The 16764-nt window shown below is 50.3% G+C and overlaps 1 protein-coding gene across 11 annotated transcripts in view; it reads right to left on the bottom strand.

Moving 5' to 3' along the window:
• Positions 1 to 16764, bottom strand: part of SHANK3 (SH3 and multiple ankyrin repeat domains 3) — a 390020-nt gene that overhangs the window by 71707 nt on the left and 301549 nt on the right. For all 11 annotated transcript variants that reach the window (XM_080596421.1, XM_080596428.1, XM_080596427.1 and 8 more), the window contains one exon: positions 7840 to 7964. In XM_080596421.1, coding sequence (XP_080452547.1) covers positions 7840 to 7964 — 125 coding nt within the window. The remainder of the gene's footprint in view (positions 1 to 7839; positions 7965 to 16764) is intronic.

Genomic DNA, 16764 nt, shown 5'->3' with positions numbered 1-16764 from the left:
TGCAGTTTGAAGCCAGACAGAGTGGCCATGTGTATCGGGTCTATGTGGCAAAGGTTTGCTAGATGGGGGGGCGCAAGGATGGCTTCTGTGAGAAGAGTCCAGAAGCTGACCCGTGTTAGATAAGGGTCAGCTCCATCTTCCAAAAGGGACCCACCACTGGCCAGAGCTGAGCCAATGAACGATGATGGTTGTGCCTCTGGGAGAGCAGATTTAAGAAAGGGGAAAAAAACTGCTGGGAAACAGCAGCTGGGAGAGTGAGGAGTGAGACCCAGCCCTGCAGCCCCCAAGGTGAGTGCAGCAGGAGGCAGGAGGTGCTCCAGGCTCACAGCAGCAGTTCCCCTGCGGCCCGAGGAGAGGCCCCTGGTGGAGCAGGCTGTCCCCCTGCAGCCCACGGGTCCCACACGGAGCAGATCTCCACGCTGCAGCCCGTGGAGGAGCCCCCGGTGGAGCAGGTGGATGTGGCCTGGAGGAGGCTGCGGCCCATGGAGAGCCCCCGCAGGAGCAGGCCCCGGGCCGGAGCTGCAGCCCATGGAGAGGAGCCCACGCAGGAGCAGGGGGTCTGGGGGGAGCTGCCGCCCGTGGGGGACCCGTGCTGGAGCAGTTTGCTCCTGGGGGACGGACCCCGTGGTACGGAGCCGTGTGGGAGCAGTTCTTGAAGAGCTGCTGCCTGTGGGCAGCCCCCGCAGGCTCAGTTCAGGAAGGACGGCATCCCGTGGGAGGGACCCCACGTGGAGCAGGGGCAGAGAGGGACCGAAGGAGTGGTGGAGACGAAGCATCAAGGACTGACCTCAGCCCCCATTCCCCCATTCCCCTGTGCTGCTTGGGGGGGACATAGAAGAGGGTGGATGTAGTGGGGCAGGTGTTTTTAGTTGGCTTTTAGTTTCTCACTGTTCTAGTCTGCTAGTGGTAGGCAATAAATTACATCAATCTCCCTACTCTGAGTCTGTTTTGCCTGTCACGATGATTATTGAGCGATCTCCCCGTCCTTATCTCAACCCTTGAACCCTTTCCATCTTATTTTGTTCCCCTTTTTCTTTGAGGAGGGGGAGTAAGAGAGTGGTTGTGGTGGAGTTCAGCTGCCTAGCTGAGTAAAACCACCACACCATGGCAGGACCAAGGATGGAAAAGGGGGTTATGAAGTGAATGAAAAAATACATCCTAGAGTGAGTAGCAGCTCATGAAAATATGCTGAAGGATTGCAAGACTGACAAAAGCAACCCAGAACAGAGGGGATGCCAACGTTCTGAGTTCAGCCAGCCTGAAGGACAGCAGATAAGCAGAAATGCTCTGTCCAGGCTCATAACGGACATGAAAGCAGCATTCATGCACCTCTCTGTTCTGCTTGTGTGATATGCAAAATGATCTGTGCATTCCACCTGTCCTGCTGTCTTTATTCTCCTCATTGTGTCAGATGCCTGCCACCCCTCTCACAATCAGGTGCCAGACATCTTACAGTCTCCCTACATGCTTACAATCTAGACAGCGGGTAAAATCTTAAGTAATAATAAAAGTGCGATCTGATTCCCACCCAAAATACGCTGCAGCAAACGAGGGCTGAGTCAACATACAAAAGCAGAAGGTCTAGCACTTGTTACAGATGCATATGGTTCGCTGGGATTTAAAAAATGAACCTGTTCAGTCCAGTACGATGAGAAGGCTTAGCTTTCCAGAGAGAGAGGACTTGAGGAATGACGAAGGAAAAGAGAAGAAGCAAAAAGCCCAGAATCCTAGGAAAAAAAAAAAACAAAAAACGAGATGGTATCTCTCTGTGGAATGAGAGCAAGGGCCAGATATTCCAGTCTATTATGGTATTTAAGAGTTGCAAATGCTTCTTGGAAGGTCAGGGACTTGGTTGCTGTACGGGCCTCAGCAAAATTTTAAACACACTTCTAATACTTGAATTTCTGTTGACAGATGGCATTGCAGGACTGAGGTTACTTCTCTCCACAGCTCCTGCTTCCTCGGCCACAGTGCAGAGACAGAAGAGGCTCAGAGGCGAAGATGCATGAGGCAGCCCAGCCCAGCCCAGCCCAGCCCAGCCAGGGCTCTGTTAAAAATGGGATCAGCAGGAGATGAACCCCAGTGGCAAAGGGAGAGCAGGCAGAACACATGAATAGGTAATGCCTGCAGACACGATGACAGGTTGTTACTATTAGATTAAGTGATTAAAGGCTAACCACCATAACCATAAAGGAGCAGAGAACAATGGCAGGTGGAGGAACCTGGCCAGTGCTAATGGAGCACCCTGCCTCAGCTGCTCCCAGGGCTACCACAGGAGGAGCCTCGGCCCCAGCCCAGGTCCAACACCCACCAGGTGAGTTGATGGGAGGCTCTCTCCGGGCCACCCTGCAGACCAAGGGGCACTACTGAGGGGCACAGGACACGTTATGGGCTTCCAGCAGGAGCATTCAGGGATTGTGCAAGACCTGCTGAGATCAGTGAAAAGACCAAAAGCTGGAGAAGGGGGGATGATGGTGAATCAGGTGAGAACAAGCACAGGAGAATAAAGGGAGAAGATGTGGAAGAAGCCAGCCGAGGGTAAAGAGGTCACTGGTCAGAATGACCAAGTGTCTGAGGCCAGCTTCTGGCAGATCCAGTGCATCAGGAGATCCAAGCACCAGCAACGGGAGTGGGTCTCAAGGGTTCACATACTCAGGTGCCAGTAACCAGCAATCCATATTGTCTTTATGCATATATGTATATAGTCTCTGTTGACAGGCTTTTGTTCTGATAAGTCAGTGGGGAGGACATGGTCAGGCCACCTGTCTGATTGTGCCTGCAGCATGCCGTGCATTTTCTCATCTGTGTGGCAGGCTGTGTGCATATGGATATATGGTACATCTGTATGTGTCCCCGCTGGGAACACATGCTAAACCTTGCTGCTGACTGAACCTGGGGACCTGGAGCTGCAGCAGCCTTGCATTTCACAGAATCACAGAATCACAGAATCGTCTAGGTTGGAAGAGACCTCCAAGATCACCGAGTCCAACCTCTGACCTAACACTAACAAGTACTTCACTAAACCCTATCACTAAGCTCAACATCTAAAAGTCTTTTAAAGACCTCCAGGGATGGTGACTCAACCACCTCCCTGGGCAGCCCACCCCAATGCCTAACAACCCTTCCGGTAAAGAAGTTTTTCCTAACATCCAACCTAAACCTCCCCTGGTGCAACTTTAGCCCATTCCCCCTCGTCCTGTCACCAGGCACGTAGGAGAACAGACCAACCCCCACCTCTCTACAGCCTCCTTTAAGGTACCTGTAGAGAGCGATGAGGTTGCCCCTGAGCCTCCTCTTCTCCAGGCTGAACAAGCCCAGCTCCCTCAGCCGCTCCTCGTAAGACTTGTTCTCCAGACCCCTCACCAGCTTGGTCGCCCTTCTCTGGACTCGCTCGAGCATGTCCATGTCCTTCCTGTAGCGAGGGGCCCAAAACTGAACACAGCACTCAAGGTGCGGCCTCACCAGAGCCGAGTACAGGGGCACAATCACTTCCCTAGCCCTGCTGGCCACACTGCTTCTTATGCAAGCCAGGATGCTGTTGGCCTTCTTGGCCACCTGAGCACACTGCTGGCTCATATTCAGCCGACTATCAACCAGTACTCCCAGGTCCTTCTTGGCCAGGCAGCTTTCCAACCACTCATCTCCCAGCCTGTAGCTCTGCTTGGGGTTGTTGCGCCCCAGGTGCAGGACCCGGCACTTGGCCTTGTTGAACTTCATACAGTTGACCTCAGCCCATCGGTCCAGCCTATCCAGATCCTCCTGCAGAGCCTTCCTACCCTCAAGCAGATCGACACACGCACTTAGCTTGGTGTCATCGGCAAACTTACTGAGGGTGCACTCGATCCCCTCATCGAGATCATCGATAAAGATATTGAAGAGGACTGGCCCCAGTACCGAGCCCTGGGGGACTCCACTAGTGACCGGCCTCCAACCAGATTTGACTCCATTCACCACAACTCTTTGGGCCCGGCCATCCAGCCAGTTTTTAACCCAATGAAGCGTACGCCAGTCCAAGCCATGAGCAGCCAGTTTCTTGAGGAGAATGTTGTGGGAAACGGTGTCAAAAGCCTTACTGAAGTCAAGGTAGGCCACATCCACAGCCTTTCCCTCATCCACTAAGCGTGTCACGTTGTCATAGAAGGAGATCAGGTTCGTCAAGCAGGACCTGCCTTTCATAAACCCATGCTGACCGGGCCTGATCGCCTGGTTGCCCTGTAAGTGCCGTGTGATGACACTCAAGATAATCTGCTCCATGAGCTTTCCTGGCACTGAGGTCAAACTGACAGGCCTATAGTTCCCCGGGTCTACCCTCCGGCCCTTCTTGTAGATGGGCGTCACGTTTGCTAGCCGCCAGTCGACTGGGACCTCCCCCGATAGCCAGGACTGCCGATAAATGATGGAAAGCGGCTTGGCCAGCTCCTCTGCCAGTTCTCTCAGTACCCTCGGGTGAACTTAATTTCCTGCGTGACTTAAAACTCCCGACAGTTACCAGGGAGTTGGCATTTTCCTGCTTCAAGATTATCTTTGTCTATTCTTCCTGGAGGTGTCTGATGAAATTTTCCACCTTCACACAATTAGGCAGAAGTTTTCCAGTATGAACAGAGACCAGTCTCACTGAAGAAAGTATCGGGTGAGGACACCAACACTAAGATGTCCGTGCAATTTTGATCTGAATTTAACACATCTCTAATACATACACTTGGACAGGTTGATGAAGATGTGTGTTGGAGACCTGTATGAGGCTCCAAGCCATATCACAGGATCTCTCTTTCTGAATATTGCTCTCAGGATGTAGCTTTACATTGCAGCAAAGTTGATGTGCTCAGTCTGAACCCATTTCCAGCTTCTCTTCCCAGGGACAACACACATGCTCACTGCTCCTCTTGCAAAAGATTTAATGATCCTGCAGCCACAGGGGAAGTCAGCTGATGGAAGGAAACGGTAAGCTGCTGAGGGCAGGTTACCAGCTAAATACACTTGTTCTGCAGCTGAACATCCAAATTGGGAGGGAGAGGAGAAGGACTGTGAATCTCAGCCATGACGAGGATACTGTGCTGCAGTACTCACCTGCTCATTCCACCCCAAGAGGCTTTATACACATCTGAAATTCCTCCTTGCTTTATACTGTTTATAATACTAGGTATCAGAAAAAGGAACAGCTCTATAATGATTTTGTCAGGTTTATGCCGATTTGGGTTTCACTGTGTCACTTTAGAGGCTACAGAAGACACACTAAGAACGCAGACATTGCTGGCAAAGGTTATGTGGGTCGAGCAGTCTCTGCCAGCACCCCCCAGCTCACAGATTTTGGGTGATGTTCGTGCTGTAAGACCGTGCCCTCACAGCACACGGCCCCCTTCTCCCCTTCTTGCTCTGGTCACCAGCTGAGGGATTCACAGCAGCACACAGCTCCACGTCCTCCTGCCTGCCGGCAGCAACACAGCGCATGTGGGCACGGTGTTGCCTGCGGGCGTTTCCGCTTTGCACGAAGGCTGCGGCACACTCAGCGCCTTGCCACAGCACATCATGACTGGTCCCCTGCTCTTAATGCAGGCTTTCCATCAACCACTCGTTGAGCTTCGAGTCTCACAACAGTGCCTGAGGCACTTGGTCTGGAGGAAGTATTCCTAGAAAGAGCCCACAGAGTAGAAAGATCCCACAGAGAAGGGGGATCCTGGCGCGCCGGGCAGCTAGCTGCCTGTTACAATGGGGATGACCACCCATCGAAGAGTATTTTTCACTATAAGCTTCAGACTGTGGGATGAGTTGCAGCAGCTGGGCTGAGCAAAGCCTCACTGCCGCCTTCTCCAGTCCCAGGAACACTTCTGCAACTGGTACAAATGCACACATTTACTCACCTACACCAATCACAACCACAACTTTTATCTTCACATTGAACCGATGCGGTTGCAATATACTGCATTACTGGGTTTAAAGCCTTATGATTTTTGCATGGGAAAACATAAGAAAGAAAATCCCATGGCATGCCTGTCCTTTCCCTGACTGCACACAATCTGTTCAGTGTGCACTATCGCATACTCGCTGCGAGAATCCTGACCACACCATTCACCTCTGCTTTCCCCATGATGTTCCCTTTCCCAGCCCCACCTAACACACACGGCTGTTTCACAGACTCAGTGTCAATTCGGCATCACTCCACCTCTTCTGCTAATGTTGCTCCCTTGGTAGAGGCAGGATTCACCTCACACTACTGACACCGTACACATCTCCGTTTGGAGCAGACTCTCTGGGAACCCTTTACAATGACGGCACAGCAGCAGACATCTTGACTGAGTGATTCACAAACATTTAAATATTTTCTTAACCACCTTATTGCAACAGCCTTTTCTCTGGCTCCAAGAAATGCAGACTTGGCCTATTCATACTATATTCATTTGGCATGGATTCTGAACATAATTTTCCTTTTCAAGTACCATAGTAATTTCTCCTACACTTCTCTCCTATAGTGATGAAAATCCCCGTACACATTAACAAATTAATGTTATCACTCTCTTTCAAATCACTGCTTAAAACTATCCTCTGCTGTGTTCACGAAGAGATGAAGCAGCTGATACGCAAGGACCGGTCCTTGCAGTGTTATCTCCCTACCTAGGGACAGTGAGCATCAGCACTGGAGCACTCACGTAGTCCCATGGGTGCAACACAGCCGTCACCACCGGTCCCGCGCATATGCGTGCTCTGTACAGCACCTAGCAGTGTTCTCCTGACCTGTCCCTGCTGTCTGGGCATATGCTGATACAAACAGGAACAAAATAACAATGCAGCCAAGCTGGGGATCAAGCGAGCGCTGCCACTGCTGGAGACCTGTGAGCCACCTTCAGAGCCCTACCATGGTTTTCTCCCAACTCTCCCACCCACGCCTCAGGCAGACTGCATGCCATACTCCAAAGAACCTGCCAGGAGGCACCTGGCATCCTCCCAGCCCACCCCATCCCCAGCAGGGCCCCCCCAGCCGGTGCCCAGCCCCACACCCAGGTGGGTTTGGAGACCCCCAGGAGGAGACCCCCCAGCCCCTGGTCCCGGTGCCAGGGCTCCGGCCCCCACCTGGCCCAGAAGTGCTGCTGGGGGCCAGGGGGAGCCTCCTGGCTGCAGGCTGCGCCCGGGGCCTCCGCTCCTGCCCTGGGCACCACTGGAAAGAGCCTGGCTCCATCTTCTTCATGTGTCTGTATCTACCTCTCTGCATGTACCACACTGTATTCCCCCTCTCTGTAACTTGCTGCTGAACCCGTTGGCCATTTTTTAAATGTGAAATTGCCATTGACTCTAATCCTTGCTTCCTTTTTGTTTTAAACATGACCAAGAAAATCCAGTCTGCTCTGACCCTAGAGCAGAGTGGAGGCAGGACACAGACTCCAGCAGGACTTCCTCAAGAAAGAAAAAGTGCCAAGTGGGAGATATACAAGAGCAGAGCATTATGTATTTGCTAAATCTAATTCTTCTCTGTAGACCCCAATACTTGTACCACATTGGGCAAAACTGTAATAAATATCAGTACAAAAGAATCCTGGCAAGCCTCCAGAGAGGACATCTAATGAGTCTTTTCTCTGACTTCCATTTTCCCCATAATTTTAGTTAGCAGAAGGGAACCTGTCAGCTCGTTTTCTAGCACAGAGAGCATGTATCTGCTTGAATTATTGTACCGAAGAACATTTTTTCATCAAGACATCTAGGCAGCAGACATTTCAATAACAATTATTACCCAGCTCTCAAAACACCTTACAAAGGAAAATAATTTTGTGCACGATGTTGGCCCTTGTGCTGCAGACGAAGATACTGCTGGCTGCCATCAGTCACTCTCCCTGCCGCGTCCGGGCTCACCTCAATCAGAAAGTCTCCTGTGCGAAGCCCTGCTCTCCAAGCAACGCCTTCCACATCCACTGATTCCAGGTACTGGAGCGCTGGGAAGGCTGGGGTTGGGGTGAACTCCTCAATTGGGGTTTCAGCTACAAAAGACAGAGAGAGAGATTGAAGCAGTGTGGCTAAAAGCAGGCAGAAGATGGTGGACAGTGTCCAGGAGCCTAAGAAAATCTCCATACGTTGGTTTGGAAAGAACACTCATGCAAGGCGCAGCTTGACTTCAGTGCAGGAACCAGAGCTAAAGCTACGTGGCTGCAGTGTTCATTGGATTGAATCCTGAGATAGCCCCGGCGCCTCCCTGAAATGTGCAACTCCCGGAGTCGTGTATGTTCCCACAAGGTCCTCATTCATCTCCCAGTACCACACACAAAATGCGAACAACATCTACAAGCAGTGCCATGAGGGGTGGAACTCGCTCCTTCTGACTCGTAGCTACAGAAGACATGTTTATGTCTGAGTTAGAAGCTCCAGGACTCCCTCATAGTCAGCAGAGAAAAAACTGTGCCAACCACCTGTGTCACTGAAGACGCCAGCCCTAGAGCGGAGCCCCTCACAGTACGGGACCTACAGGAGTCGAGATGCTCAGCAGCAGCGGGCCGCCTGCTGATGCACACCTGCATTAGTCAGGTGAACCCCACTCTTAACCACTCAGGTTGAACTGCATTCCCGGCAGGAAAACCTGCTCCTGCCCCCAGCAGGAACGCTCGTCCAGGGAAGGGACTTTCTCAGGTAGACCCAGGCAGTGCACTTGTATTACCCAGCCTCAGCCCATCCTGCGTCACTGCCCGCCCGGGATGGAGGGGTTGTCCACCTTACAGCAGCAGGTGTGATGCGTGCTACCTTGTGCGACGGGAGAAAGGAAAAAGCTTACAGTGTCTGTTTATCATGAGACTGTTGCAGGCTTTCAGAGACACCAGATCCATGAAAGAAATGAAGCAAAAAGGCCACAGCTACTCTTTGGGCAACTGGGCAGTCTCTGAACCTAGAAGTGGCACCAGAGGGGTTGCTGTCCTTGGCACAGAGTCTGTCAGATGTGGCTGTTTCAGGGACCAGTCACGACTCTCCAAGAATTTATTTTCCCCTTCATGTATTGTGAAGAGACTTGCTTGACTATGTACCTGTTTTTGTGCAGAGGGGATTTGTGTGGTACGACCCAGGACCACAGCATGAAGTCAGTGAGGTCTGCTTCACTAGGCCTTAGGTGACTAGAAACACCTGAAGGGGACCCTGGAGAATCACAGAATGGCTTGGGTTGGAAGCGACCTTAAAGTCCACCTAGTTCCAACCCCCTGCCACGGGCAGGGACACCTTCCATTAGACCAGGCTGCCCAAAGCCCCATCCAGCCTGGCCTTGAGCACCTCCACGGATGGGGCATCCACAGCTTCTCTGGGCAGCCTGTGCCTCACTGCTCTCTGAGCGAAGAATTTCTCCCTAACCTCTAATCTAAATCTCCCCTCTTTCAGTTTAAAACCATTCCCCCCTGTCCTGTCAATCTGCTCATGTAAAAAGTCACTCTCCACCTTTTCTATAAGCCCCCTGTAAGTATTGAAAGGCCACAATGAGGTCTCCCCAGAGCCTTCTCTTCTCCAGGCTGAACATCCCCAGCTCTCTCAGCCTTTGTTCACAGGAGAGGTGCTCCAGCCCTCTGAGCACCCTCGTGGCCTCCCCTGGACCTGCTCTAACAGCCCCACATCCTTCTTGTGCTGGGGGCCCCAGACCTGGATGCAGGACTCCAAGTGGGGCCTCAGAAGGGCAGAATAGAGGGGGACAGTCACCTCTCTCGACCTGCTGAGACCTTTCTAATGAGCCTTTTCTCATGGCATGCCATCTCATTACTGGCTTTCATGTGTTACCAGACAGACGGGCTTTCCTAAGAGTGGGTTCCTCAGAGAAGAAAAAGGCAGAAGTAACCCTTCAGAGAAAAGCGCTTCTTCTCAGCACTATGGCACACATCTGCACAGCCTTCTAGGGAGGATCATGCCCAGTCCTACCTCCACTCAGTGCTAGTCCCAGGACTAGCATGGGGATTGTGCTTCGGTGAATTGCACTGCATTAATCTTGGAGCTGTTCTCATCCAGTTACAGCCTCAAATGTAAAGCTCAAGGTGGGCTACCACATACAAGAGTGCTCAGCAACATTGTGGGGGGTTGCAATCCTGAAACCCCGTATGTCAATGAACCTGCTTTCCCTGTCTGCACAAATAGGAGGTGATGTTCAAGGTCACCCGTCACGCAGAAACGTAACCACTGACACACTGGGAGTAAGACATGGACAAAAAACCTAGGCATGCTCTGACCGATCTGCACTGTCCTCAAAAAAGAGACACACCGGAGGGTCAATGAGTGGGTTTCATTATTCCTTCCCACCTGCAACAGCAGCTTTGCTCAAGGCCAGTTGTAGAGTAACAGACAGCACGTTGTACGGCAGAAGTCCTCTCCTATAACAGCAGCACAGTGCTCATTCTGTTGAGTAGCTCTTGAACATACTTAAACCACCAGAAGGAGATAGGGTTAACAAGCCGTTGTTTTTTCTAATGATGCAGCCTATCTCATGCACTAAAAGATATTAATTAGTGCCTGAAACATCTACATTTTGGCTAGTGACCACTGGCTGGCTGACAGCATGGCACTGCAACTTGCACAGGGTCAGAATAAAAGCCTGATGCACAGCTTCTGGCACTGATGGCGTTGATGCAGATTGTCTCAGTCCAGTGCTCTATACAAGCAGTAACTTTAAGTCTAGCGGTCGTGACTGAGGTGCACAGGGAGTCCTGCTGTACTTCATGTTGTCTCAAGGACGAGGTTGTTAATACAGAAGCGTGTGGAGGGGCTTGCAAGCCAGCACCGAGAGCCGCACAAGGGACTCTGGGAGCTTGGCCGATGGCTGACACCGTGGCTCTCCATGAACGATGCAATTCTCACACACGCAGGAGAGACGTGAGAGCTGGCAGTGACAAACGGAATGGCGAGGACACATCCGCAGCTGCTCGAACATGAAGCAGCTGACTCAAACATAAGCAGAGCCAAAGAATTCAAAATAGGGACATGCTCCCCAGCCCCTGGCCAGGCAAGCAATTTTGGGGCCTCGTATGTGAGTCTACACTGAAGGCTCCCACTCAGGACTTTGGGGGGAGTTATGGAGCTGTCTTTTTCTCACATGAATCTTTAGTCCACACAGGATTCACAGGCGCCATTCAGAAGAGCCAAAGATAAAAGGACATTCTTTGCTAGTGTAGGGACAGCCACGTACAGGATGCACTGAAAGGTCTAGCTTTCTAAGAAATCAGACACCAAATGTCTTCTTCAGTGGCTGATGATGCTTGAAAAAACCATTTGCCCTAGACATATGCAACAAGCAAGCCAGAAAAAACAACATTATCTAGTCTGATATCATGCATGACAAGGGCCAGAGCCTTCAGCAATTGCTCCTGTAGATCCACCTCTCACCTCTGAGCTGATGTATGCAGAAAGCATGCTTTATTTTTCTGAACAATATAGATAATGAAGTAGTGCGTCATCACTTCTGGACACGTTATCCATCACTCTATTATCAAATCAATGTATTTAAGAGCTGCATCAAAACCCTTATGAAGCAGAAGATTTAATAACAGAGTCAGCAGATGACCTTGTCCTTAGATCTCCTCCGATGTCAGGTCACTCCAGTAAATGTAACCTACATTCTCTTAATTGACAGATGACCATGTATTTGTGCAAAATGTATAGTCAGTTATTTTATATAGACAGAATATTTCCATCATTTGCCATAACACTTTTTAAAACTTTGTTTACAATTTTATGCAAGATTTCTTCTGCTAAATCATATAGCCATCAGGCAGCACCAGAGCAAGACAAAGTTTGCCTGACAAGATGCTATTTTCTCAAAAATAAACTGAACGATCTGATTATGCTTAGATGTTTTTATTGACTGCATCCCAGAACAGCTTTCCATGACCTTCTTCCTTTGATGGATCTAGCTTAAACTGGCAAGCAGTAGACAAGTCATCCTACCTATTTTTAAAAATGCCAGCGTAACATTTGATTTCTCCAAATCCTTCAAATCTTCCCCAGTGTTAAACTCAACTTCTTGGATCACTGTTCGCCAGCAAGCTCTTTCAATAATCTGAAGTTAAAAGAACCACCAGCCTGACCTTGTTGCAGATGGCAGCTGCAAAACAAGGTGCCCATTAACTTTTGTTAGACCCAGGCCCAGAGGAACACAAGATTTAAGTGGAGAAAGACCTTGTGTATTGCCTGAATGTCTGAAAATTAGAAAAGGGGAGACTGAATGTAAAGGGGCTCTCTGAATGTAAAGTAAATTATTTATATGATGATAATGATAACACAGTCCCTGCAGAATATCAGCACTGCACTTTGCAAAACGGAGCATCAACATGACATCCCAGTACTGCCCTCTTATCATACACACATCACAATCAAGACTTGAAAAGGCCGAGTGGAAGTCCTGATCCCTGGGGAGGACAGCATTGTGCAGATGAGAGTTTAAGCGGTTTCCCAGCCGGAAGGAGCCTAACATGAGCGAACTACCTATCACAAGAGGCATGAGACAGACCTGTCCCACCAGGCTCACTCCCGCTGTGTTCCCACAAATGCCCAGCACAACTCAGAGGTGCTTGCTGCCCCTGCGTATCCCCAGGTGTACCAGGAGGAAGGAAAGTGAGTGCCCATAGCAAGGGAAAGAGGAGCAGCTTTGGGATTTGGCTCTGTTCCGCCCATTCCTTTGACCTGCAAGCATCAGCACAGTGAAGGAGCAGGACTAAGCCCAGAATGGAGGGCGGCAGCATCAAGCCATGGGCCACGGGGCTGACAAGGAGAGAAACCCTAAATTATAGCTCGGAGTCATTTGAGGGATAGTTCAAGGATGTAGTTTTCTCATTGGCAAACAAAAATATAAACTTATAGGGAATACAGGTAAAATTAACCTAGGAAAAACAGCCTTATAGCCAATTTTGTCACCTGTATTGTTGATGTGTTACATGAGGATGACGGGTAGACCATTTTCTGTGGGCTGGAAGTTATATGTGCAGTAACTGCATGCCACTGTACACAATTTTTGAAGTGTCAGTAATGCCTTAAAAAGTCAGTAAACAAGAAAATGCATCCTGAAGTCAGAACTGTATCCTCATGAAAGCAAATACTGGAAGCAGAATTTAATAAAAGAAGAAAAAAGCTGAAAGAGGAAGCGACCGACTCTCTCACGTTACTGCCTGAAGACCCAATACTTAATCACAAGGAACAAGAAGCTCTAGAAGGGACAAGTAAATGTGGATTAAACCATCCCTTCTCCACACAGAGAATGAGAAGATGTGCAGGGGCAACTGCTCCAGGTGTCTCCAACAGCCACATCAGGCAGTAGGTGGAGAAGTTGTGACCTCTGGATAGAGGTACAGTCTAGCACTGGATTTCCCATCTGCCTCAGTACTGCAACATTTAGGCAATAAAGGGGAAACCTACTGTTTAGCAGTCCGCAGCTGTACTTTCTTGTTTCAGATCTTTCTGTTACAGCTGCTTTTAGTTATTCTGTCAAACATATCAATACTGTGCTTATACTTGCCCAGTACCGAATCTGATCTGTACTTCTCTTCAAAGGACCTGCAAAGGGAGAAAATGCTCCTACAGTAGTCAGTAATTAAAACATAATCACAGAATCATAGAATATCCTGCATTGGCAGGGACCCACGAGGATCATCGAGACCAACTCCTACCTCCAAACATGGCAACCTAAGAGTTAAACCATGCACCTAAGCGCTCGAACAGGCTCAGTGCCATGTCCATGTCCCTGGGCAGCCCGTCCCAGTGCCCAACCACCTCTGGGTGCAGAACCTTTCCCTAACACCCAGCCTGACCCTCCCCTGTCCCAGCTCCACGCCGTTCCCTTAGGTCCCGTCGCCAGAGAGAAGAGAGCAGAGCCTGTCCATCCACTCCCTTCGTGAGGAAGCCGTAGGTTTCCTTCCCTCAGCCTCCTTTTCTCTGGCTGAGCAAATTAAGGGACCTCAGCTGCTCCTCATATGTTTTGTCCTCTAGTCCTTTTACCATCTTTGTTGCCCTCCTTTGTGCCCTGCCCTGGACACTCTTTAATATTTTTATATCTTTCTTATATCGTGGAGCCCCAAACTGCACACAGTGCTCAAGGTGAAACTGCAGCAGTGCTGAGTATAGTGGGACTATTGCTTCTTTTGACCAGTTAGCTACACCACTTACAATGCACCCCAGGACCCTTCTGGCCCTCAGGGCTCACCATCGACTCACACTGAGCTTGCTATCAACCCAAACGCCAGATCCCCCTCCGGCCACTTGTCCCCCAGTTTGTATTTCATTCAGGACAGCATTGCTCTAGGTGCGGAATCCGGCACTTGCTCTCATTAAATTTCTTACATTTGGTGATTGCCCAGTGCTCCAACCCATCAAGATCTCTCTGTAGGGCCCCTCTACCCTTAAGGGAATTGACAACTCCTATCAAGTTAGTACTGTCCACAAACTTACTTAGTGTGTGCTCAGCTCCTCTGTCCAGGTCACTGATAAAAACATTGAAGAGAACTGACCCTAAAAAGGAGCCCTGGGGAACCCTACCAGCGACTGGCTGCCAGCCTGGTGCAACCCCATTTACTATAGCCCTTAGAGCCTGACCCGCCAGCCAGCTGTTCGCCCATCGTACTGTGTACGAGTCCAGCTGCACGCTGCATGTTTTGTCCAGAAGGGCCCAACCTGGTCTTTGTTTTTAAGCTGATGGGTACTGGGCACATTGTTTTCTCATAAGAAACAGAATTAAATGTAATGTTGCTAGAAAGCCCTATGAAGCGCCTACAAACCACGCCACATTTAAGACACCTTGGTGGCGCGCACGTCTCCTTCCAAACCACAGCTGAAAGGGGCAGAAGCACCCCTGCAGAATAGTGCTCTGCAAAAGATGAAGCGTGAATGGAAAATTCACTGCTGTAGGAGAAACTCTGACCATCGCTGTCACTCCTCTGCCCTCGAGGCACTCTGTCCAGCCCAGAGCCAGGAAAACCTGTGCTCCTCGCGGGCACGGAGACGGAGCGCTGCACGAGCCATGCTCCACAGGCTGCCCACGCGCAGCGGGACGCAGACATCTGGGCACCGCCTGCACGCAGCACAGCGCACCGTCCGAAACACCTGGGAGCCAGTGCTGGCCTCACACAGGTGACGGCCCAGCGTTCCCCTTCAGCTATCTGTGAGGTTTGGCCATTTCTAGCATCACTCTCCCTTAAACGCCAGCGAAACCCAGCCGTCCCTCACGGCACCACCTGTAACTTGGTCAGCTCTCCCATCGCTACCCGCCCTGCCGTGCAGCTCCTCACATCACGTCCGTCAGACTTCCACCTCCTGTCCCGTCAGCTTCACCTCAGCCAGGGCCTCATCATCAGCCCAGCCACCAACGAAATAAGGCACCAGAACAATCCACCATGTTCAGAGCCTGATGCAGCCGCAGTAACGAAGGCAGAAGACATTATATGCTCCGTACACAACTTGGGAAACCCAACCTCCGATGTCTCACAACGGCCCAGGCCAAGCCTGAGTGCAGCAGCTCAGCCAACCCAAAATTCGGCTTGGAACCAGATCCTCCCTAATACTGCTTCCAGACCAGAGCCTGCAGGAAAGTGTTAGGTCAGAAGTATGTAATATGGGTAACAATTCATCTGTAAGTACCTACACAGGAAGGAAATAAAATTTAAGGAGGCTCTTTCTATCCAGCTGACAAGGGCATAACTAAATCAATAGCTTTGGAATTAAATTGCAGAAATTCTCACCGGTAATGACGTAGAATTTCCTAACAAGGAGGTCTACTGTTCATTGCAAAATCTCATGACTTTAAATCTCAAGAATTATAATTCGTACCAGTCAAGAAACTATCACGTTAACACCAAAGCTTTAGTTGTACAATTTGATCACTGTGGCCATTTCCTGATCTTAAAAATCTAATGTCATCTGGGCTGCCTTGCACCACAGGCTCTATCCTCAGCTGCACCCCGAAGAGTCAGAAGTCCCGAAAGAGACAGGTCACCAGGGAGCTCGGCAGGAGCTCTGAGAACCCCTCGATGCTGCGGATCTCAGGACGAAGGCCCTGCAGCACCCAAACCCAGCTGGCAGCGCTGCAGGGCACAGGGGATCTTGTCCCTGCAGGGCTGGTTTGCCCCCGCCGCGCTGCTGCTGCCAGGAGGATGGCACTGATGCCACGGGGGCACCCGAGGGAAAACGACGCCCCAGTTCCTTGGTACCTGCCAGGGCCAGAGGAGTGCCCGGACCTGTGAGCTGTCACTGCCCTGAGCTGCTCGTCTTCATTAGGAGCTGCTCCCAAGGACCTCATGCAGTAAACCCCAGCCCTGATTTTGACTCTTGCAGCATCGCAATCGATCTCATTTCAAGATGAAGGCTTCGCATTTACAGAGTGGAAAAAAAAAAGGATTCTAAATCATATTTACTGCAGGATATCTTAGCTACTTGGTACTTCTCACCTAAAATCCTGAAGGCACGTCCCAGAATATCGGAGCACCTGGTAGCCACTTGCAGCTAGCTGGTCAGTGGATAACAGGCACCTACAGAGTACGTGTATTTGGAGGTAGGAAGAGAAGGGGTGCCACAGAGGTTAATTAAAATCAGCTCCTGAGTTTTAAAGTTTCTAAGGCTAGTATAAAAGATGGGTCAAAAGCAGCATTTACCATATCTAGATTCTACTGAGCTTTGTTTCCAGGCTTCCGTTAGATCTCCATAATGATGATACCGCCCTTAACAATACAGATGACAGACATGGTGTTTGAAGTGCTTTAAATACATCTTCCAGTCCCACTTTGTTATCATCCTGAGGGTCACAAAGTGTCACAGCACTCCTCTGCATAAAAGCCACATTCT

This window comes from Anser brachyrhynchus, assembly GCF_964034855.1.
Source record: "Anser brachyrhynchus genome assembly, chromosome: 1".
Taxonomy (NCBI): Eukaryota; Metazoa; Chordata; class Aves; order Anseriformes; family Anatidae; genus Anser; species Anser brachyrhynchus.
The sequence above is the reverse complement of the archived record's forward strand: the minus strand, read 5'-3'. Positions and strand labels throughout refer to the sequence as shown.